General features: G+C 38.6%; 1 protein-coding gene across 3 annotated transcripts in view; it reads right to left on the reverse strand.

Moving 5' to 3' along the window:
• Positions 1 to 23,541, reverse strand: part of CDK6 (cyclin dependent kinase 6) — a 225,163-nt gene that overhangs the window by 154,488 nt on the left and 47,134 nt on the right. For all 3 annotated transcript variants that reach the window (XM_037507918.2, XM_054692343.1, XM_054692342.1), the window contains exon 3: positions 4,243 to 4,378. In XM_037507918.2, the coding sequence (XP_037363815.1) occupies positions 4,243 to 4,378 (136 nt within the window). The remainder of the gene's footprint in view (positions 1 to 4,242; positions 4,379 to 23,541) is intronic.

Consider the following 23,541-nt stretch of genomic DNA (forward strand, 5'->3'; position numbering starts at 1 on the left):
AGAACATAGGATCTTGAGGACCAAAAAGAAAATTAACTTTCTGAGAATCCACAATGGGGAACTTCAAGTCCGCACAGCCCAACTGTATTATTGGGGTGGACTCTCTTAGCCAAACTGCTGTTAAGTTCTGGCCCTTCTTAGAATAAAAATCAATACTGGCATGGCTGATCTATGAGGTCCTTTGCACCAGAACTAGTGTTACTAGACATTCCATTTTGCTGATTAAAATTAATTCATTAAACAATCCTCTCAGGCAATTTTCACACATGCACTTTCTTTTAAAATCATTTCATGTTACTATGAAAAGCGGTTTGCACTAAACTGCAATGGATGTGCACGTGGTCCTGTGTGTTTTTAAAAAAAACACGGACTGTTCAATTAATCTAGTCATGATATTAGATCGAAAAAAAATCCTTCCAGGATCCTTATCATTAGTGTGGAGTATTTGTTCTTTGAATTTCGTCTTGTTTTTAGGATCACCTTATTATGCAACATCTGCTCTGAATTTCAAATGTGATAAACAGAGTATGAGTGTCGGTGGCAGATGGCTAATGACCAGCAGCGACAGGGCATTCAAGCCTGCCTTGTTTTCTGAGAAGCGATATTTTCATGTTAATTTGCTCTGTGTCCTGCAAAGATGAGACAAATCACCTGCTCATAATTCAGGCAAAGTGGAGACCACCAGGAGCTGAGAGGGGCCATGGTTTGATTCCTTTAGGGGTGAGAGAGAAGGAAGGCTTTGGGAGACTTTCCTCATCTATGGTAAGGGAGACCAGTCAGTCATTTTGCATTATGTCAAATTGAGAAAGATGAACCAGTCCTGGGCATCCCATACTGACACCAGATCCACTGTTTACTGCAAGCAGATATTATGCATGAAAACAGATATTTCCCAGAGGCAGAAAACAGGTGCTATTAAGAGTGTGTGTCAGTCTCTGAAGTCTGGGTTTTGTAAAATAAACCTAATAGTACATTTTATCTCTTACTGAAAATATTACAATCAACAGAAATCGCCAAGAAATATTCAATTGAAGATAAAATGAAATCTAATTCACAGAGAAAATGACTCACACAGATACATAAACCTTGAGCTTTTTTGGCCTTCTCAAGCCCTATAGAATTCATTTATCATAGAGATACATAAATAAAATATAATTTTTATTCCAAGATTGAGTCATCCAAAGAGGCCATATGGTCTTGAGCTAAAAGAACAGTCTTAATTTGGAGAGGTGGCTGATGTCCTTAGTGACCTTTCAGTGCCTCAAATTTCTACTGTGAGATTATATTGTCAATTTCATCAGACTTGTTACATGTACAGAATGTCCAAAGAATGACTGTAGGTTCTCAAAGAGTTGGTAAGACAGTTGAGAAGCCAAGTTATACACTAGGAAAGATAACGCACTATATAGGCGACCCAGGCACCAAGTGAATCATTTGGTAAAAGATGACCTTACACTCTGAAGATCACAACACAGAAGATTTTAAACAGGAATCTTTCCCTATAAGTATCCTGCTATATAGTTCTTTTTCTGGGTTGCAGTTACAAATGACTAATGAACAAAGAGAGGGAGTCTATTTATAATTTTTTCCTATCTTCTCTCAAAGGGCAGATAAAGATGTAAAAGAGAAAAAGATAACAATTTGGAAGCCATTTTTTTCCTTCTCATAAAGTCTCCATAAATGAAAAGGGCTATATAAGCATAGATACTCTACATTTATCATGAACACTGAAATAAAAACTCAAGTAATTATTATGTCAATCACTGCTTCTGAAGTTTAAGTGTGAAAATCAGTGTTAAATCTCAAATAAAAATTTGAAATTTCCTCTATAATTAAGCAGATTCAAAAATAATGTTCTGATTTAGAAAGAGGAAAACTAGATATGGCAATAGTAAGCCTGTGAGGCAAACTGTTGACTTACAACAGTCTAAAAGCTTCTTTAAACAAATGTCATCATTAACATGAATGGATGTACCTTCGGACAGTTATATGTAAAAGGCTGAAACTAGAATAGTACCTCATACCATACTAAAAAATTAACTAAAAATGGATTTAGGATTTAGATGGAAGGCCTGAAACCATAAAATACATGGAAGAAAACATTGGCAAAACATTCCTCAACACTGGATGCACTGATCTTTGGGAACTTGACTGTAATGGCAAGGGAAATCAAAGCAAAATAAGCAAATGGGACTGTATCAAACCAAAAAATTTCTATGCAGGGAAAGAAATTATCACTGAAACAGACACCCTACTGAATGAGAGGAAAAATTTGCACATCATACATCCAACAAGGGGCTACTGTGCAAGATCTTCAAAAATTTCATACAATTCTACAAAAAGAAAAGAACCCAATCAAAATAAGGGCAGTGGAGCTAAATAACTACTTCTCCAAAATGTATAGGATATTATGGGTGCTTTGGTGGTAAGCATGGTGTGGAAGTATCCATCTGAAGAGGTCTGAACCTATAGTGCTAAATCATATACAGTGTCATAAATCAGCATTACCTCAATAAAAACACAATTAAAAAAAAGACTGAAGAATGTGATGAAAACCTCAAGATGAAGTATGAATGAGATGAAGATGTGTGTTTGTGTATGTGTGTTTAGAGTTAGGTATATTTAAAAATTTTTGGAAGACTACCTATGATTTTATTTTATTCTCATGAGTCTTTCAATGACAATTTCAGTGCAGGCCTACACCCTTCACTTACTTTATCTAAGTCTGACGTGAGCACCATGCAATAATTACAGGATTTCCTCAATGAGTTCACTCAACGATCAACCTTCACAAATACTTAGATCTTCAGGGGTGGTTTTCCGCCTTTTTTATTTTTTAAAAACAAATGGTCATTAAATGCATTTGAAAAACTGTTATGTCATACATGTAAGCAGGGAAAATAAGTCTATCATAGGCTCATTTCTAACACATTGATGAAAATGGCCCTGAACAAGATTTTACCCTGATGTCTATTTAGAGACCAGGGTACACCCCAGTTTCATTCAAGCATAGCTCACCTAATGTAATTTAGGTTCTGATGTGCAACAGAATATACTGAATTTAAGAGAGCCATTATTAGGTAACTGCCACAGAAAACACTGGAAGGGACAGGTGGTTGAGGAAAATTTGTTTAGCCTGAATGATTCCATGAGACCTTTATTGATTTTCTTTTATCTTCATGTTAAGCTACAGTTATCATTATTTTACGACATGGCATGTTCTAATATTGAAAGTTTTCAATAATATCTATGATTTTGAAGAATATTTAAGAAAGTGGCTTCGGTGTCATAATGGAAAAAAAAAATCAATTACAGATTGAGCACAAATTATTTTCAGCTATAAATGAGCTATTTAAAATGATGCTGAATTCTGTAATTCACTTCTAAACAATGAATGATAAGGAGTCTGTTTAAGTCACCTTCATGAAGACCTGCACAAGAAGTGCATAAATCTAAAAGATCTACTGGGAAGTTCAATTAAGCAGAATGCAAGTAAAGAACTACAAGTCAATACACAGCATCTATCTTGCTGGCCTCCAAGGTGTCTTAAGTCATCTTTGAATTCCGAGAGATTAGAATGGTACCAGGCATTTAGGCTTTCTATAAATGTTTGTGAATGAGAAAAAAATGAAGAGTGTAACAACCAGTGTTTCAAATTTACATAGCACAGCTATGTTACGGAATCAGCATATAATTAATATATTATTCAATGTGCACATGAACAATGTTTTACATCATGTACTTCTGAGTCTATGAACCATCAGAAAAAGACTGAACTATATTCACATCACTAAATTTTCTAAGATTAGGGCCAGATAATGTACAAGGAAATATTTTTCTATCTTTTTCTAACATTTTAAAATACGTTCTTTTATTTCTAATTGTTCTATAACTATTTAATTTTTATTAACTCATTATTTTAATAATAACATTAGGACCCTCTCCATCAGGCATGGCCATTGTAGGGTACCTGCCACCAAATCACCTGTAGTCCAAATCACCATATTTTTCAATAACTTTAATATGTTATGTATTACAAATACAGGGTTTTTTCAATAAGCTAAAACTAATAAACTGGACTATATCCCAATTTTTTAAACAGCCCACTATGTTACATTAGATATATTTACATAGACAGTTTCCAAAACTCTAATTCTGTCAATTTTCATAAGGAAAAAATGCTATTTCTTAATAGACTATAGTAATGTGACTTTAATTAGACAGAAGGATGATTCTCAGTACCTTTATGGTTTCAGTGGGCACTCCAGGCTCTGGAACTTTATCCAAATAAGTGGTCAAGTCTTGATCAACATGTTCAAACACTAATGTTAGTTTGGTCTCTCTGTCTGTGCGTGACACTGTGCACACATCAAACAACCTAGAAGAAAAAAGGAGATACTAAGTAGGAGTCAATAAGCAAAGAAGTAACCTGTCTCACACACATCCCTCAATTTGATGTCATCATCATCAAAAGGTCAGTGCTGATATCTGTGTGATAATATATAAGATACCTAAGGGCATCTGATATTCTATTTTTAATATAAAAGCTAAGGAGCAGAGCACTCAAAGAACCTGGTTAAGTGTCGATGACCCAACAGTAGCAGAGAAAAAGTCACATGACAACAGCACAAGAAATGATCATTTGGCGTTTGGAGTTAATCCTTTACACAGATCTTGAGGGTGGAGACAGTTTTAAAAAAGGACAGCAGAGGAAATATAGGGTTCATGTTAGCTAACAGTTTGAGAGTTATTAAAGGACACATTAAGTATTTTTGGAGATACTGGACCCTGCAATGAAGGTTTTCTGAGAATTTAAGGTGTTGCCTGTGAATAAAGTAATGATGGAACATGAAGAAATTTAGTTCATTTCTAAGAGTGCCCTCTCATCCTATTAAATCCAATCATTCCTTGGAAAGGCCATAAATTCTTAAGTTTTAAAATTCTAAAATTCAAATAATGAAAACTGAATTTTTAACCTTGTATGTGGGGAGGGGATAAAAATTGGTAAACTTTACCATTCTTAGAAGAATTAGATGAGCAGACTTATAAGTAAATTTAAATTGGTGGATTCAGTTTTTCATAAAATTCTACAACTAATTCAAAATTTAAGTTTTAGAAACAAAGCCTCCAGTAGTCAAATGAATTTTCAAGCAAAAGGACATATGGCACAAGAGATGTTCACCAAACATTTGAAAAATTAAATAAACCACTCATAAAGAAGATGCAAGTAAATGTCTGAACAAGATTGTAATATAAATACTAATAAAGGCTAATAAAATGTGATTCATATTGCTTTCTTTCACTTTAAAAAACTTATTAACATTCAAAGAAACTCAGTGTGTAAACACTCAATCACTAGCTTACAGGGTTACCTCTCAGTTATCCTTCTGTATATTACTGCTGCTAAATTTTTAAAGCCTAGCTGGTTCATTGTGCCACCCTCTATTGCATTTCTGGACTATATGGGCTTTACAACATTGGGAAGTCTCTGCGAATCTACACTAAATTTTATATTTTATTTTTTTTAAAGATTTATTTATTTTTATACAAGAACCGGGGTAGAGGCCAGATGCACAGGAAGATGAGAGGATTCATCAGAGACAGAGTGGGGAACAGAATAGGCAGACTGAAGAAGTATACTGCTGAGGGGCGCAGTGGGCGAGACAGGAGAGGTGTGCTTTGCCATGTGGGATTCTCAACGGCTGGCTGGGATCCAACCCGCGGGTTCAATTCCTGGCCAGTCAGGGAGCTACCCACGTGGTGTGGCAGGCCTCTCCTGCCTCTCCCGCTGCCTCCCTCAGCAGTGTATTTCAGTCAGTCTGCCTGTTCTGTTTCCTGCTCTGTCTCTGGTGAATCCTCTCATGCTCCTGCACGTCTGAACTGTACCCCAGCTCTGGTATAAATAAATAAATCTTAAAAAAAAAAAAAGAAATTAAAGAACACTACAATTAAATCTGGGAGGTAGGGAATGAACACCACCACCACCAGCCACCACACACACTTCACAGCCAACTCTAAACTACTTTTTAATTATGGGCAGTTTGGGGTGAGTTCTAAAACTCTATTAAAATTAATTAAGACCTCTCCTGACTCACCTGTTGCTCCCCTCAGCAGTGTACTTCAGTCAATCTGCCTGTTCTGTTCCCCACTCTGTCTATGGTGAATCCTCTTACCCCACGCACCTCTGGACTGTATCCCAGCTCTTGTATGCATAAATAAATAAATCTTTTTTAAAAAATCAATTAAGAGCCAGTGATTTTTTTTCACATTTATCTACTTCCAAATATTGATTTCTAAGTTTTAATGACCTACTTCCAAATTTAAGTTTTGCTAAATTCTAATGTGATTTTAGGAGAAAGTTACTATTACCAGAAAAATTATTCTGATAAAATAAAAAAACTCCTAATTAATAAATTAATGAAAGACAATGCCATAAATCATGTAAGTGTGATACTATGAAAAATATAATTGCTATCATGCATGAATTTGAAACTAGGAAAGTTTATAAAAACGTTCTCAATTTGTCAATTTGAGATAACTACCATTTATTCACAGGTTCATTTTAACCATCTACTTTCATTAAATCTCATACTTTGACAGCTGTATTTTTTTCTTCCTTTTATAGAAGAAAAAGGGATTCCACAATTACCAAACTTCTTTGTAGCTGTTATTTCTACTTTGTAATAAAATAAAACAGCAATGATCCAAAAATCACATATAAACATGGGAACCGTACCATTATAGTTATTTCTTAAAATTCCTTTAAAAATGTTCTCCACTATAATTAACAGATTTCCTTAACTTAAAAAATGCATTGTTTATCCCTGCCGCAGATCAATGACTTTAGTAATTCTAGTGCTCATTGTACTTACAGTTTATAATATATAAAACATTTTAGTAATTTCCAAGAGGAAAAAGATTTTTGACAGGGTCATAGCTGGAGAATGAAATGACCACAAATACTTACAAACCAAAAGGTCACCTGCTCCCGAACCGTTGTTAGTTACCTAACAGCCCCAGCTGTCAACTATGTTGCTTCATCTCACTGAACCGTTTTCAAACACTTCGTATGACACAATTCAAGATTAACATTCAACACACCCAAGTTATTTTCCTGAAAGTTGTATCACTCTCTTCAAAATGTTAAGACTCACTGATGCTACCTGCAGCAACTGGACTCATACACAGGCGATGTGCAAAGGTGAGTGTCCTTCAGACACTGGTTAGAGTCCCCAAGTGATAAAGCCATGAAGAAAAGGTACTCATTTTAATTGGTGACTTTTAAAAAGTGACACTGATTCCAGGAGATAATCCTTTTTACTTTATTTAAGTTGTCGTTATTAACTTCATTTGAGGAATGGATAGTGTTACATTTCCCTTATAAGTTCAAAAGATACATCAAAGGAAATGGAAGTCTAGGAGGCCCTTATAATACCCCCATCTTGTCTCTAGTGCCGGTCACATATGCTATCAACAACATGCTATATAGACTCAGTGGTCCACAGAAGTCATTTTGGGGAATACAGATCCACAGTAAAATATGACATGTTGTTTGATTTAATTGTTTTGTAAACATTATCATAGTAAAATTAAGTTTTATTAGTCATAATGAGTAGGAAATGCATTTTGAATCAACAGTCATAAATATTAATCTTAGGAACTATAGAACATAATATTTATGATGTTTTTGTCTACAGTAATTCCCTCTGGAATTAACCCAAATCAAATAATAGTCACTTTGGTGGGCAATAAAAAGAAGACAGATGTTTTACTATAACAAATAAATCTCACACATAAAGCAACTCAACTAAACAAGAACTGAAATCCCTGGTATTTGGCAGGAGGTTAACGATCCGTAATAAATTTATTTAAATCAACGAGGAATGTGGCCAGGCTACCTATAACCCCTCCACTTGCAAAACAAGAGTCAGACAGGTCTGAACATTTGATCATAAACACTGGAAAATAACTTCAACTGTACGATTCCTGTGTTAACCAACATCTAAAGATGAAGGGTTTTTTTGGCTAGCTAGTAAAATGACTAAACAGCCTTCTCAATGATTGTATGACTACAGTTCCACAAGAGAATTACAGTCATGCTATGTTAATATGAACAAACTATCTCAGATGATTTTAGAGGAAATGAAAACTACCGTTCAGTTTTTATCCATTAGGGCTTAGCTTAATGTGATCCAAGTAAATGTTCAAAAAGTAGAAGTGAAAAGTGGTTCTCAGCATTTGCTAAGTTTGTGAATCCAGTTTAGCTGTGCAAAGAGCAAGCCAAAAAAAGGCAGATAGGTCATTACTGTTTCACAATTTAGTCAGCCGAGCCCCTAACTATCCCATAAAGTAAGTTTTCTTGCTGTCTCTATTGTCCTGACCCCCAGCTGCAGGGCAGAGAGCAAGCACTGCGGTCCAGCACAGCACTCAGCTTTCCAGCTGTCCCAGTGATGTAATTATTTCATAACAAAATATCTCCGTGAATTAACTCTGCATCCTACCCATTGTAATTCTTAATGACTGCTTCCTGTCCATGTTCTCCATTTAACTTGCTATTCTGGATCTATTGCATAGGCAAGTTGCCTTCATCTAATGGATGGGATTACATCCAGTAGATTTGGGATTTCCAAAGATTAAAATTTACAAAGGTCTCCCAAACAACATGCTTTGTAAACACAAGCCCTGCCTTTCTATTGTGGTTATAATAAAAGGGAAATCTGCATTCTTTGCTGTGATTAAACTCTGACCTGTCACAGGAAGTTCTATGAGCATTTTTTTCCTACCACTTTTTTTTTTTTTTTTTTTTTCATACTCTTGACTGTTTGGACACCAAATAGTTCAAGAGCTGAGAGATGTCTGGCATTACTGCCTAAGGGCGCTAAACAAAATTTTATTTGAACTATAGCCAGTCTTTGGAATCAAGATTTTTTCCTCCCAAATCTTTAATCTCTTCCTCTATAGTCCACAAAATACATACTGTGGCAATAGTTTGCATGCATCACATTTATGTCCACACATCCCTATACCAGCTCTACACCACTGGATACTGGCCAGCATATTTCTTTGTGCTCATTAAAAATGGACCCTATGTGTATTTATTGTCAACCAACACCAAAGAATATTTATAAAGAAGTATTTGCCCCCAACAATGAGTATGCTGCAAGAAGGAAATTACCATTTTAGCAGTACCCATAAACATTTATTAATACCTACCATATGTAGGCACTGTACTCAATTTGAGAGACCCCAAAAGATCTAAGACAGGTACTGTTTTTAAGAGCTGCACTATCCAATTGGGGAAAGGAAAACAGTAAGTAAAGATATACAACCATGTATTAGTTCCAAATAAATTCTGTAACCATGGAACTTTAGGAATCACATTAGAGTTAATTCATTCAATATACTATTATTGTAGATGTCTGCAGTGTCTGTCTTTCCAACATCCATTACCTCTTCTGAAAACCATATCCTCATTTTTTGAAGAGGAATTACTCCCATCCCACATTCGGGCAATATGGTTTTGAGGGCACAGACGCAGGATGGCATGTAACCTATCCTGGACAGAGTGAAAATGATTGATTCAGGCATACACAGGATCGTGAGAATCAGTCCCAGGAATTTTACTAGAAATTCCGGGAGAGTAAAGCTCTTGATACTGGGCTTACCATACTGCAACATATACACTGCAGCTGCTGATGGCCATCTCTGCCACAACTTTGTGAGCCTACCATGGAATGCAGCCAACACAGAAGAGACCCAGAGCAGAGAGATGACAGGCAAGAGATACTGGATGACGTTGTTTAAGCACCTGGATCCACCTGTACCCAACCTACCTCTGGATTTATTATTAATTATGTGAGCCAATAACATCACTTTCATGCTTACCAGGTTTGAGTTGTTCTTTTTTTTTTTTTTAACTTGCAACAAAAAGCAGTCCTAAGACATATATAAATATTTGAACTTCTAAAGTGACACTGATATAATAATATGACCTAAAATAGATCTAATATATTAGACAAAATGGTTTACATTCAAGCACCTAAAGCAGCAGTAGTTTCCTCTAGGTGACTGCACTGGTTTTTCCACGTGGCTTCCTCCCAGGATTCCTATTTGAGGTTCCTGGTCTGACCACACACATTTCTGCAGAAAAAGAAGAGAAAGGAAGAAGACAGACAGACAAGCTCACTGCAAATAGGAATGTGGAACCTAGAACAGGAAAGGACTCAATAGGTAAGAGGAAGTGAGGAGACAAGGAGAAGTATTTAAAAGTAATACAAAGGCACAGACTTTACTTAATTTAAAGGTTGTGTCCAATACTCAGCAACAGATTTGCCTGAAACCTGCAGTTAAACAACCGCTGTATCATTAGCTACTGCTGAAAAATGAAATTGCAATTGCACAGAATTTCAAATCAATAACAACGCTAAAGCAGGGAAGACCTCTATGTTCATACTGTTCTTTTTAAGGCTACCATAGTCTGACAAGGGGATGCAGTATTTCTTACTTACTAAATCATTTTATTCTGTATAGCCTAAAAGGGAGTGTCCATCACAAAGTTTTATATTTCATCTTCAAGTTCATCTTCAGAATTTCTATCTTGTTTCAACTTCTATCTATATATACCCAGCAAAAAGGACCTATGAGCTAATATCTTTGTATCTATTAACCAAAATGTTTCATAAATAAATGGAAATCTCTCAAATTGGGTAAATTTACAAGAAGTGACTTGTACTACAGTAAATATTTAAGATAAAGGAAACAGTAAAACCTGGTATATGGAAATACACTGCTACCATATGTTCTGCACAAAATTGGTGTATAATGAGTTAGGCCCTGCATAAGTTATTTAGGATGTCTCAATGGGTACATGGATGTCTGTGTACTTCTCTGCTTATATTTGAGACGAATTTCTGAAGTAACATCAATGATAGAATTTAAGCTTCTTTCAGCATCCTACAGCAAACACTAGAGGCACGCTTACATTATTAAACACAATTCTTCAAATTGCTAAGGAATTCTATTTGCAGGAAAGGCAGAGAGAAGCATGAGGTAGCAGCATCATATTGTTAGGCCAACTACATGCCATAACGGGGGCGGGGCACTACTTTAGAGCTAAAACAAGTAAGAAAATCAGAAAAACAAATTTTGTTCTCTTATAGGGACACAAATGATAGCAAGAATTCACAATCTCATAAGCAAATCCTGAGTGACCATGAGATCACTCTCTCTCCAAAGTCAAGAGACAGAAAACAGGCAGCCAGCCAATGTGAGCGGATACTTCTGCTGAGTTCAGTTTCAACACACAATAGCTTTATAAGTCAAAAAGAACATAAATCAACTCTATAAAAATAAAAGAAAGAAAAAGAAATCCATCAAATTGAGAAAATTAGGGACTATTACATCTTGATTAGAATAAACCACCAGCAACAGAGCAAGAATAAGACAGGACTCTTACCTGTTGAGGTCTCTACGTAGATGCAATGACCTTAGGATCAGCCTTCTCCTTACACAGTATTTAACCTCAATCAGTTACTTCACAAACACAGATTCGTTAGTCAAAATAAGGGCCAGATAAGCGTGAATTGATTAAGAGACCCCAAAATCTGTACCACCTGGTGTGAGGATGGCTCTCCACGTCCAAAGCTTGTTTGCAGTTCAGAGATTACAGATTAGCAACTATAGGTGGTTGTAAATTGGATGTGCCTCTTCCATATTTTTGCTTATTCTTTTAATCTTCTACAACATCTAGTACACAATTTAACATAGGTATCCAATAAATGTTTAATTATTGAATTAAATGTTACAAAATGGTAACTCAGGAAAAAGTCAGAAGCAAAGAAAAGAGGGAAATTTTTAGAGATGCAGTACTAGGAAAGCATAGGGCTCCAAGTAAGTGACATCTTCTAACTGATGTTAAATGACTAAAGCATGAACACATTGTATTTAAATAGCTAGCACTTGTTAGTGTGTTCCCTATTTACTAATTATTTCTACAGGAAGGTATTCACTTTATAGATGAAGAAACAAGTGTTCACTGCAGCATTGTAGAGTAAGGGAAAAAGTATCAGGCTTTTCTGCCCTCCCACCATTAGGATTGATGATGGATCCTTGTGGTCCTGAATACATGCCTGATGGCGGGCACCTGGAGTGGGGTGTGGGCATATGCAGATGGGATTCACCTGGGCTAAGACTAGGCTTATAAGGGCAGCGTCACGGGGACTCCAGAGGAACCACAAGAGAGCAGAGAAGCAGAGACCACCAGAGCACGCCGGAGAGCCCGGAAAAAGTGAAGGCTTGCTGGGGGCTGGGAGGCCTGCCAGGCTCCCGGCCCCCCAGCACCCCTGCCTGCTGTGTACCCAGTAAAATCCCAATAAAAGCCTGAAAAGCCATGGAGGGCTCCAGGATTCCTCCTTCACCCATCTGCTGGAATCACAGAAAACCCGCACTGTGCCCAATCCTGCCGCTACAAGCATGATTCACAGTATACTGTCTGAAGTACAAACAACCCTAGTGTCCATCAACTCATGAATGTATAAACAGGATGTGATATACTCACATAATGGAATATTGCTTGGTAATAAAAAAGAATGAAGAACAAATACATGCTATGACATAGATACACCTTGAAAAGGTTATGCTAAGTAAAAGAAACAAGTCACAAAAGACCACATTTATTACATGATTCCTTTTATAGGCAGATTCACGGAGACAAGAGAATAGATTAGTGGTTATCCAGGGCTGGGGAGAGAGGAATGAAGAATGACTGCTAATGGGAAGTAAATTTCTTTTTAGGATGATAAATGTAAAATTACATCATAGTAATGGCTGCATGTAGGGTAAGTAAAGTATCAGGCTTTTCTGCCCTCCCACCATTAGGATTTATGATGAATCCTGTGGTCCTGAATGCATGCCTGATGGAGGGCACCTACAGCAGGGTGTGGGCATATGGAAGTGGGTACACCGGGGCTGAGAGACTGGGCTTACAAGGGCGGAATCACGGGGATGCCAGCAGACCGGAACAGCAGAGCAGAGCGAAAGGAGTAGAGAGAATGGAGAAGTAGAGTGAAAGAGCAAAAGGAGCAGAACTATGAGCAGCACCACGAGCAGCACCAGCAGAGGCCACAAGAGAACACCGAAGAGCCCAGAAAGAGTGAAGATTTGCAGGGGGTGGGGGGTTGGGAGGCCTGCCAGCCTTCCGACCACCCCACCCCCCCCCACACCCCTGCCTGCCATATACCTGGTAAATACTAATAAAAGCCTGCAAAAAGCCACTGAGAGCTCCAGGACTCTCCCTTCACCCCGTCTACTCGGATCACAGAGAACCTGCACTGTGGCCTTCCTGCCGCTATACTGCACAACTCAGTAAATGTATTAAAAACTACTAAACTTAATCACCACTTACACAGATGAATTTGAATATATATAAATTACATCTCAAAGCTGTTTAAAAATTAAGATTAAAGAAATGGCTATGGAAAGGCCTAGTTCTTTGCCCAAGGCACAGGAACAGTAAGTGATGGAAAAGAGATCTGAAGCTGGGCTTCTGGTTCCAGAGTTTAATTTCCTAACCACTTGTAGCAGCAGGAAGGGCACAGAGCAGGATCTCTATGATCTGAGCAGACGGGGGGGGGGGGGGGGGTGAAGAAGGTGTTCAGGAGTTCTGGTGGGCCTCCCTTGGTGGCACAGCGGTTGAAGCTGCGAAGCTGCCTGCAGCCTCTGCAGCACCAGTTCATTCCCGGGGCCGCCGACAAATCTTTTCTCTCTCTCTCTCTCTCTCTCCCCCCCCACCCCCTGCCATGAATCCCACCTAGGTATGCCCCACACCCTACTCCAGGTGACCCCATCAGGCACGCATTCAGGACCACAGGGCTCCATCATCAATCCTAATGTTGGGAGGGTAGAAAAGCCTGACAATCATTTATCCGGTTCGATCCCCGGCCATCAGCAAGGGTCCCACATGGCGCGCAGACCTCTCCTGCTGCCCGCTGCTCCCCTCAGCAGTGTACTTCTTCAGTCTGCCTGGTCTGTTCCCCACTTTGGCTCTAGTGAATTCTCTCACCCTCCTGTGCTTCTGACTGTACCCAGTGCTTGTATAAATAAATAAATAAATCTTAAAAAAAAAAAAAAAAAACAGTGAACTTTCAACATTCAGTTTTGTCTCCATTTCTGATCTGTAAAAGCCCTGATTTCCAAGCTTTGGGCATTCCTGAGGAAAAAAGACAAACTGCAAAAACTAGGCAGCAGGCCTGTGAAGAAGACAATCTGTTGGGTCTTAGAAGACAACCAACAAAGTTTTACCACACCATAAAGCTAAACTCCTTACATAATCAAATCCTTACTATGTGAGTAAATTTATCCCAGCACTAGGTATGTATTATTAGGTTTTTAATCTAATGAAACATCCACTGACATTAGTTCCTTTTAAGGAAATATAAATGATTGTAAACATTTAAGAAAATGTTGAAACTATAGTGATAAAGAAACATAAATGAAAACATCAGTGATACACTAAGCCTTTCATTTTGGGTAAAACTGTTTTTCAAATGAAAATTGCAGAGTTTTGTGAGGGTTTATGAAAATGGGCCCACGTCACTGTGGGAATAAAAATTTGTTTTAAAAAAAAAAAACCTCTCTAGAGAGTAGTCAGGCAAAAACTATATATATATAAAGACATTCACAGTTAATTATTAATATATTAGTGTACTATTAAATAAAAGTGCAGTCTTCATATGTAGAGTATGAAATGTATAAAAAATGGCAGAAAGATGAATCAAGATGCCAAGAGTGGTTATCTCTGAGCAATGAGGTTATGGAATTGTGTTTTCTGTTAACTTCTCTACTACTTGCTTATCTGAATTTTAAACAATGAGAACTTATCAATTTTCAACAAGAAAAAAAAATCACCATTTTAAAACATTTTCTTCCTTCTATTACATATACTTTTCTTCAACCTTCTCCTCTGAGTTAGTGAGAAAATTCTCATTAAATCTGAAAAAGTAGTTTTAAAAGTTAAATATGTTAACAACTTCTTAATTCCATTCTAGTAGGGAAAAAAATAGTATACATGCATTACTGTCTCACTGAAGGCATGTGAATTTCTGTCCTCTCCCAACATGGACTGACTCTAGAAAAAATGGCGGGGGGTGGTTAGAGGGGGTAGAAATAACTTGTGACACTTGGGGATAATAGGCCAAAAGTTACAATTACAATGAAACAAAAAGGAACAAGGAAGGCTCACAAAGTCTTCAGACTACTCTACTGTTTATCATACAAGACAAGGAAAAAAATCTTCATGGTAGAATTATGGAATTTTGTAAGCATGGGGAGCTTCAGGATTGACCTAGTTCTGGAGAGCTGTTTTATAGATGAGGAAACCTAGGTCAAGAGTGTGTACAATGGCAAAGCTAAATGAAGTACTGAGCCACTCAATCTCATGCCTAGAAATTCAATGCCCCATCTACTATAATAAGGAGTAAGCAACCAAAGTATTACAGCATGATTGAAAGAAAGTCATGAAGATTAACTCTAACATTTGACATCTTAAAATCAGATCAATTACAGCAAAAATTCCCTGTAACTACTGTGTTAAGAACTGAGAGAAATTCTATGCATATATTTTACGAATTCCACCAGGTAACTAAAAGTAATTAGAAAACAACATAGTTGGAAAAGTCAAAAGAACCGGTATCAAGTCACTAAACTAGTGGATCATGCAGCATAATCATGACTGCAATGACTGGCAAATACATTTACACAAGCTGTGAATCTTTTCATTATTAACCTAAAGAGGATAAAGGGGAAGAAACAGAGGAAGATAAAAAATAGCATTAAAGAGAAGGTGAGTGGGAAATGTCATGGTCAAGATCCCGGCAAATATTAGCCCAGGTTCAATTAGAGTCCATGGCCTCAGCCTTGGATTCTCATTTTAGAGAGGAAAATATTGGATCTCAGGAAGTTGAAGCCACAAGTTAAAAAAAAAAAAAAAAGAACTGAATGAAATTAGGTTGTTTTGTTCAGACGGAAAAACATGTAAACATTAGATTACAAATTGATATGACTATAAAGCAATTTTATTTTAGAGTTTGATCTTTTTTAGGAAGAGTTCAGATAATCAGGTAAATATTTCTTCCTATTGAGAGAAATTAAAAACTAGTAAGTAAGATAAGAATTTGTCATGTATCTGTAACTGTATCTTTTCCATGGCAGACTTGTTCTTTTGCAAAGAACCATAGAAACAGCTCATACTGACATCTGTTAGGTAACTAAATGTTCCACATAACTGAGTGCTTTGGGTACTTGATTCTTACCCATCTTAGCCTTCAAACTGCTTTTTTTAAAATTATAAAGTTTATCTTTTTTTAAGATTTATTTATTTATTTATACAAGCACTGGGTACAGTCAGAAGCACGGGAGGCTGAGAGAATTCACCAGAGCCAGAGAGGGGAGCAGAACAGGCAGATGGACCGAAGTACACTGCTGAGGGGAGCAGCGGGCAGCAGGAGAGGTCTGCGTGCCATGTGGGACCCTCCTCCGGTGGCCGGGGAGCAGCCGGGGATCAAACCGGCGCTAGAGAGGCTGCGGGCAGATTCACAACCCAGCGCTCAACCACTGCGCCACCGGGGAGGCCCTAAATTATAAAGTTTTTAGTGGAATTCTTAGCACACATAGAATACTTACTAACTTTTTAAGCATATTACCCTCATTATGTCCTACTGATAGATGATTCATGGTCACTTCTATTAGCATTAAATTATAATCATCTAATTCATCACCATTATTATGACCCTTTATTTAAGTGCTTTCTAGGCACATGAAGGTAAAATAGGAGATCCACATTGGGAGACATTCTAAATCAAACTATCAAAAGGCAAAGAAAAACTAGAAAGCAGTATGAAGGCCTCCCTGGTGGTGCAAGGGGTTAAGATGCAACCTATGAAGCTGACCATAGCCTCTGCAGCACCAGTTTGATCCCCGGCCAAAGAGCTACCCTCATGGCGCAGCAGACCTCTCCTGTCTCACCTGCTGCTCCCCTCAGCAGTGTACTTCGGTCAATCTACCTGTTCTGTTCCCCACTCTGTCTCTGGTGAATCCTGACCCTCCCCACCCTCTGGCCTGTACCCCAGCTCTTGTATGCATAAATAAATAAATAAATCTTTTTAAAAAAGAAAGAAACAGTAAGAGATAATCACTTCATCATGTACAGGGAAAACTCAGTAAGATTAATAGCTGACTTGTCATCTTCTGCTCAATGAAGACAGTCAGTGGGATAACAACTTTAAGATATTGAAAAAAACAACAACTGTTAACCAAGAATTGTATTTTCAGAAAAACTATCCTTCAAAAGTGAAGGAGAAATTAAAAGAATCCCAGATGAAAAAAAGCTGAAGAAGTTTGCTGCCAATAGACCTGGACTATAAAAATGCTAAAGGGAGTCCTTCAGGCTGAAAGGGCCCTAGATTGTAACTCAAAGTCATATGAAGAAATAAAGAACACCTGGGAAAGTGCATTAGAAAACTCTAAAAACCAGCATTACTGAATTTTGGTTTGGAACTCTTTTTTTCCCTAAAATGATTAAAAATTTTAGAGCATATGACAGTAATTATAAATCTATGTTAATGGCCACACAATGTACAAATATGTAATTTATGACAATAACAGCATAAAGAGAGGGACAGCGGTAGATGAAAAAAAGTTTTTTATATACAAGTTGGTATTATTTAAACCAGATAGTTATACATCTAAGAAGTTAATTGTAATGTCCAGTGTGAGCAATACAAAATTGTTCTGAACAATCTTCAAATCCTGAGAAATCTTTTCTTAGATCTCCTCTCTAAGGAGAGGAGAGTCTACCATGTAGAGTCCTGAGAGTGAGCATAGGGCTACACTAAGGGCTTGATATATACAAACCCACTAGATTCTTTCAATAGCCCAAATAAGTAGGTACTATTATTCTCATTTTACAGATAAAGATGCTGAAATTCAGAGGGTAATTTGTCCAGAGCTTGATAAGACGGAGAACTAGGATTTCCATTAAAAACCTTTGCAGCCTTCTTCCTCTTCCTTGATTTGGACCTCAAATTATATAGAGTTTCAGGATCCTATTCTCCTCTCACCCAATACACCACCACCACCACCACCACCACCACTACCACCACAATATAACTAACAACAAACATTACCCCCTTCATGCCATGGCTTTCGAGAGTAGCAAACGCTGGTAAATCACCATACTTTCTAGCCAAAACAATTCTTGGACAACTTCAATCAATATTCTGAACACCTCAATTTCAAAGTGTCTAAAATAAATATGACCCCACCTTGGTGAACCACAACCCAATTTCCTAAGCCTTTAAGTATTCCTGAAATCTTCTATATATCTTTCCTTATATATTCAATCAACCATCAATTCAACCACCTAAATGTTTCTTCATGCACTGGCTCTTCCTATACTTATCAGTCTCCCTAGACTTTTATCGAGGGTGTTTATCCAGCCTGCTTGCCTTGTGGAGTCTCCCTATACTTTATCCCTCACACTGGTCAGTGAGCATGCTCCCGTGTATATCTGATTGTAATACAAATGCATTCAATCAACAAATGTTTATCAAATATTTTTAATTTTCTAGCATTGCATTGAGTGCTAAGGCTAGAAAGATTAAAAGATAACATGCAATTTCTCAAGTTGTTCAGAGTCTAGTGAGACTGCAGACATAAAAAGATGATTATCAACTAAACTAGAAATGTTGAAGTAGTGATATATACAGGCTACTTTAAAAGCAATTAAAAGATGCACCGGGCCTCCCTGGTGGCGGAGTGGTTGAGCGCTGGGCTGCGAAGCTGCCTGCAGCCTCTGCAGTGCCAGTTCAATCCCCGGCCACCAGGCGAGGGTCCCACATGGTGCACAGACCTCTCCTGCTGCCCACTGCTCCCCTCAGCAGTGCACTTCATCAGTCTGCCTGCTCTGCTCTCCGCTCTGGCTCAGGTGAATTCTCTCATCCTCCCGTGCGCTTCTGACTGTACCCAGTGCTCGTATAAATAAATAAATAAATAAATAAATAAATAAATAAATAAATAAATAAATAAATAAATCTTAAAAAAAAAAAAAGGAGGCACCTAACTCAAACTGTAGAAAAAACTTTGCAGAGGAAGTGACACTTGAAATATGTTAGACTAGCAGGAGTTATTCATGCAAGTAGCAAAGTAAGGTAACTGAACACCAGGAGATAGTGTGAGCAAGGGACAGCAAGAAATCCCACAGGAAATAAAACTTATATGCCAGAAAGAACTGTTTTCATGTGGATGTGGTAATCTACTTCTGATTTTTTGAATAATGCATTCTGGTGGGCATGGATAAGATGGGAGTAGTTTTAAGAAGACCAGTTAAGAGACCAGACTGCTGTTGCAGTTGTACAGGGAAAATAAAGAAGGCCTGTCCTAACGAATTGGCAGCAAGGGTGGAGAAGAGAATACAGATTCCAGAAATATTTAGGCGGTTGCATTGGCAGGACTTGCTAAGTGCCTTAATGTGGAAGGGGTGGGGGTGGGGGTGGATGGATGAGGAAGGAAGAGAAGCCAAGGATGACTCACAGGCTTTTGACTCTGGGGACTTGGTGCCATCCCATGAATTAGTGTTCCCAGATCTTTGGTTTTCAGGGACCTGTAAAATCTCCAGCAAATTCAGAACTCTGACAGAATGTTGCCAACTAAAGACATAAATGTATCCTACCATCTATTATCTGCATTATTTCATAAAGATCATATATTTTTATACCCAAAAAGTGAACGTATTTAGTGCTCTGAAAAATTCATCACAGGGCCCAAATTTTTCTAATTCCATCACAGATGATGGAAAATTGATACCAGGCCTTCTGACCAACACTGGGAAGCCCTGAAATGGAGACATAGAAGTCACTTGACAGAAAAATGATAAGCTGAAAGCAGAACATATATTTATAGTCCTGTCTTGATAACTCTGGCCTTATAGAGACAGCTATACCATATATATTAAATGTTTTAAGAGTTCAAGAGATTATCAAAGGCCTCAAGAACAGGAACTCAAATGTGCCTAGAAGGAGAGTGGCTACAGCTGTGTCTAAAAGGATGCTGTGGAATTCACCAGATAAACAAAGGAAATTTGGCATTGTTTTGGCAGCAAGGCATGGGGTAGATTCTTTATCAATTCGGGAGAGGAGTAAAGGAGAGTCCTGAAGCCCTCAGTAGCTTTTTTAGGCTTTAAACAGCCTTCACAATTATTGTGGGGCAAGCCCACAGGCTGGCAAGACAGAGAGACCAGCAGGCTGGGAGGTTGGCAGGCCTCCTAGGCCCCAGTGAATCTTTACTCTCTTAGGGCTTGCTCTCATGGTCTCCCTCTCACAGCTGTTGATGGTCCTCTCATAGCTGTTCCCCACCAGCACAGTCCTCTTCCGCCCTTACAGACCAGCCTCCAGGCCCAGGTGTGCCCACTTACACATGCCAACACCATACTCCTGGTGTCCACAGTCAGGTATGCGTACCCCAAGTAACATCTGCATTCAAGGCCGCAGGTGATTAGCCAGAGGCTAGTGGCATAAAAGCCTGACCAATCTCGTTTACCTTACAGGCATGTCCAGCAGAAGGTCCTACATACCTGACCAAAGGTATGTAGGTATGCAGAAAAATTCATATTTGGGGAATTATGGACATTCTGGCATAATTAGGTAATTATCAAAAGGACGTGAAGAAACAACTGAAGGTCTTCAAGGCAGGCAATACTATGGGGCCAGATGTATCACTTGGAAATACCACTCTGTGGGACAGAAGTAGGACAGTAGAGGAAGAAAACTGGAGGCAAGGAAAATAGGTAGGAAAAAATCCCAGGAAAAAAATACAGATAGATTAGAGAAATAAGAGAAGCAGAAGCCAAAGGAATCAACAAATATTCACTGACCACCTAGACAGACTTTTTGTATGTGTGTATTTTTTAATTTTTTAAAAATTATTCATTTATTTATATATCATTGTTCATTTTTGTACAATGTGTGCTTTCTCCTCTCAGACATAGTCCCTGTGAAGTGCCCCCCACCAATCACCTGTGCGCCATCACTGTAGTCCCTCTCTCCCCTGTTTTGATTTCTCTCCCTCCCTATTCCCAGCAGAAAGTCTGATTTATAGTTGCCTATTAATTTTGCTTTTTTATTTATTATTATCATTTTTTTCCCTGATCCCTTATTGGTTCCCCTATAGTCCTCCTGTAAGTGAAACCATCTGTTATTTTACCTTTTCCTTCTGGCTTATTTCACTGAGCATACTCCCTTCCAGCTCCACCCATGTTGAGGCAAATGGCATGAGTTTATCTTTTTTGATTGCTGAATAATATTCCACCGTGTATATACGCCATATGCCACATCTTCTTGATCCGTCATCTACTTTTGGGCATCTGGGTTGTTTCCAGGTTTACCTATTGTAAATAGTGTTGCAGTAAAAGTAGGGGTACAGGTGTCCTTTTGAATCAATGATTTGTGTCCTTTGGGTAGATCCCTAGGAGTGGAATTGTCAGGTTGTATGGTAGCTCCATTTTTGGCAGGTTGAGGAATCTCCACACAGCTTTCCATAGTGGTTGGACCAGTTTGCACTCCCATTAGCAATGTAGGAGAGTTCCTTTTTCATCACATCCTCGCCAAATTTGTTGTTTCCTGTTGTTTTTTTTTGTTGTTGTTGTTGTTGTTGTTTAGAGAAAGAGAAAGTTTACTAGGGAGAAAAGGAACAGAAATATAGTGGGACTCTGCAGTGGCAGGAAGGGCACAGGGCAGGATTTCTAATCCAGCAGACCTGGCAAAGGAGGAGTCCTGGAGCCCTCAGTGGCTTTTCGGGCTTTTATTGGGATTTACCAGGTACACGACAGGCAGGAGTGCTGGGCCTCCCAGCCCCCAGCAAATCTTCACTCTGTCTGGGCTCTCTGGCATTCTCTGGTGGTCTTTGCTGCTCTCGTGGTTCTGCTCTCTGCTTCTGCTGTTTCCACTGGCGTCCCCGTGATGCTGCCCTTAAAAGCCCGGCCTTAGCCCAGGTGAATCCCATCCACATATACCCAACCCTATTCCAGGTGCCCGCCATCAGGCATGCATTCAGGACAGCAAGGATCCGTCATCCATCCTAATGGCAGGAGGGCAGAAAAGCCGGATGCTTTTTACCTTACCCTACAGACTCCCAGGCCAGGCCAGTGGAACCAGGCCAGGGAGGGGCAAGGAAGCTCTGTTTCCTGTTTTTTTGTTTTTTTTTTTCCAATATGTGCCATTCTCACTGGTATAAGGTGGTATCTCATTGTGGTTTTGATTTGCATTTGTATAAGTGGTGTTGAACATTTTTTCATATACCTGTTGGCCATTTGCATTTCCTCTTTGGGGAAGTGTCTTTTTAGCTCTTCTGCCCATGTTTTGGCTAGACTGTTCACTTTTTTTTTTTTTTTTTTAATACAAGAACTGGAGTATAGGCTACAGGTGCAAGAGGGTGAGAGGATTCACCAGAGACAGAGCAGGGAGCAGAACAGGCAGATGGATCAAAATACAATGCTGAGGGGAGCAGCGGGAGAGACAGGAGAGGTCCAATGTGCCATGTTGGTTGCTGCCTGGCCAGCTGGGAATCAAACCCACGCTGCAAAGGCTGCAGGCAGCTTCACAGCTCTGCACTCAGCCCGCTGTGCAACAGGGGAGGCCCAGTTTACTTTGTTTTTGTTGAGTTGTGTGAGCTCTTTGTAGATCTTTGTGATCAGTCCCTTATCAGTTGTATGGAGTGCAAAATTTTTCTCCCAGTCAGTGGGGTGTCTTTTTGTTTTGGTTAATGTCTCTTTTGCTATACAGAAGCTTTTTAGCAACCCCGAATAGCCAAAGCTCTCCTGAAAAAAAAAGAAGGGAATGGAGGCATCAGACTCCCAGACTTCAAACTATACTACAAAGCCATAATCATCAAAACTGCATGGTATTGGAACAAGAACAGACATACAGACCAATGGAATCGAATAGAAAATCCAGAAATAAACCCACAGATTTATGGTCAACTAATCTTTGACAAAGGAGCAAAGAATATGCATTGGAGCAAAGAAAGTTTGTTCAATAAATGGTGCTGGGAAAACTGGGTCGCTACATGCAAAAGAATGAAGCTTGACCACCACCTCACACCATACACAAAAATCAACTCAAAATGGATTAAAGAACTAGACATAAGACCTGAAACCATAAAATATATAGAAGGAAATATAGGCGAAACACTACGTGATTTGCACATCAAAGACATCTTTACAGACACATCACCCAAAGCAGTGATAGTGAAGGCAAAGATAAACAGCTGGGACTACATCAAATTAAAGAGCTTTTGCACAGCAAAAGAGACAATAACAAAAACAAAGAGAAACCCCACCAACTGGGAGAACATTTTTGCACCCAACACTAATGATAAAGGACTGATCACAAAAATCTGCAAAGAGCTGATGAGACTCAACAACAACAAAGAAAATAATCCAGTCAAAAAATGGGCAGAAGAGCTTAAAAGAAACTTCTCTGAAGAGGAAATTCA

Source organism: Talpa occidentalis, unplaced genomic scaffold (assembly GCF_014898055.3).
Source record: "Talpa occidentalis isolate TD23 unplaced genomic scaffold, MPIMG_talOcc4v2.1, whole genome shotgun sequence".
Classification (NCBI taxonomy): domain Eukaryota; kingdom Metazoa; phylum Chordata; class Mammalia; order Eulipotyphla; family Talpidae; genus Talpa; species Talpa occidentalis.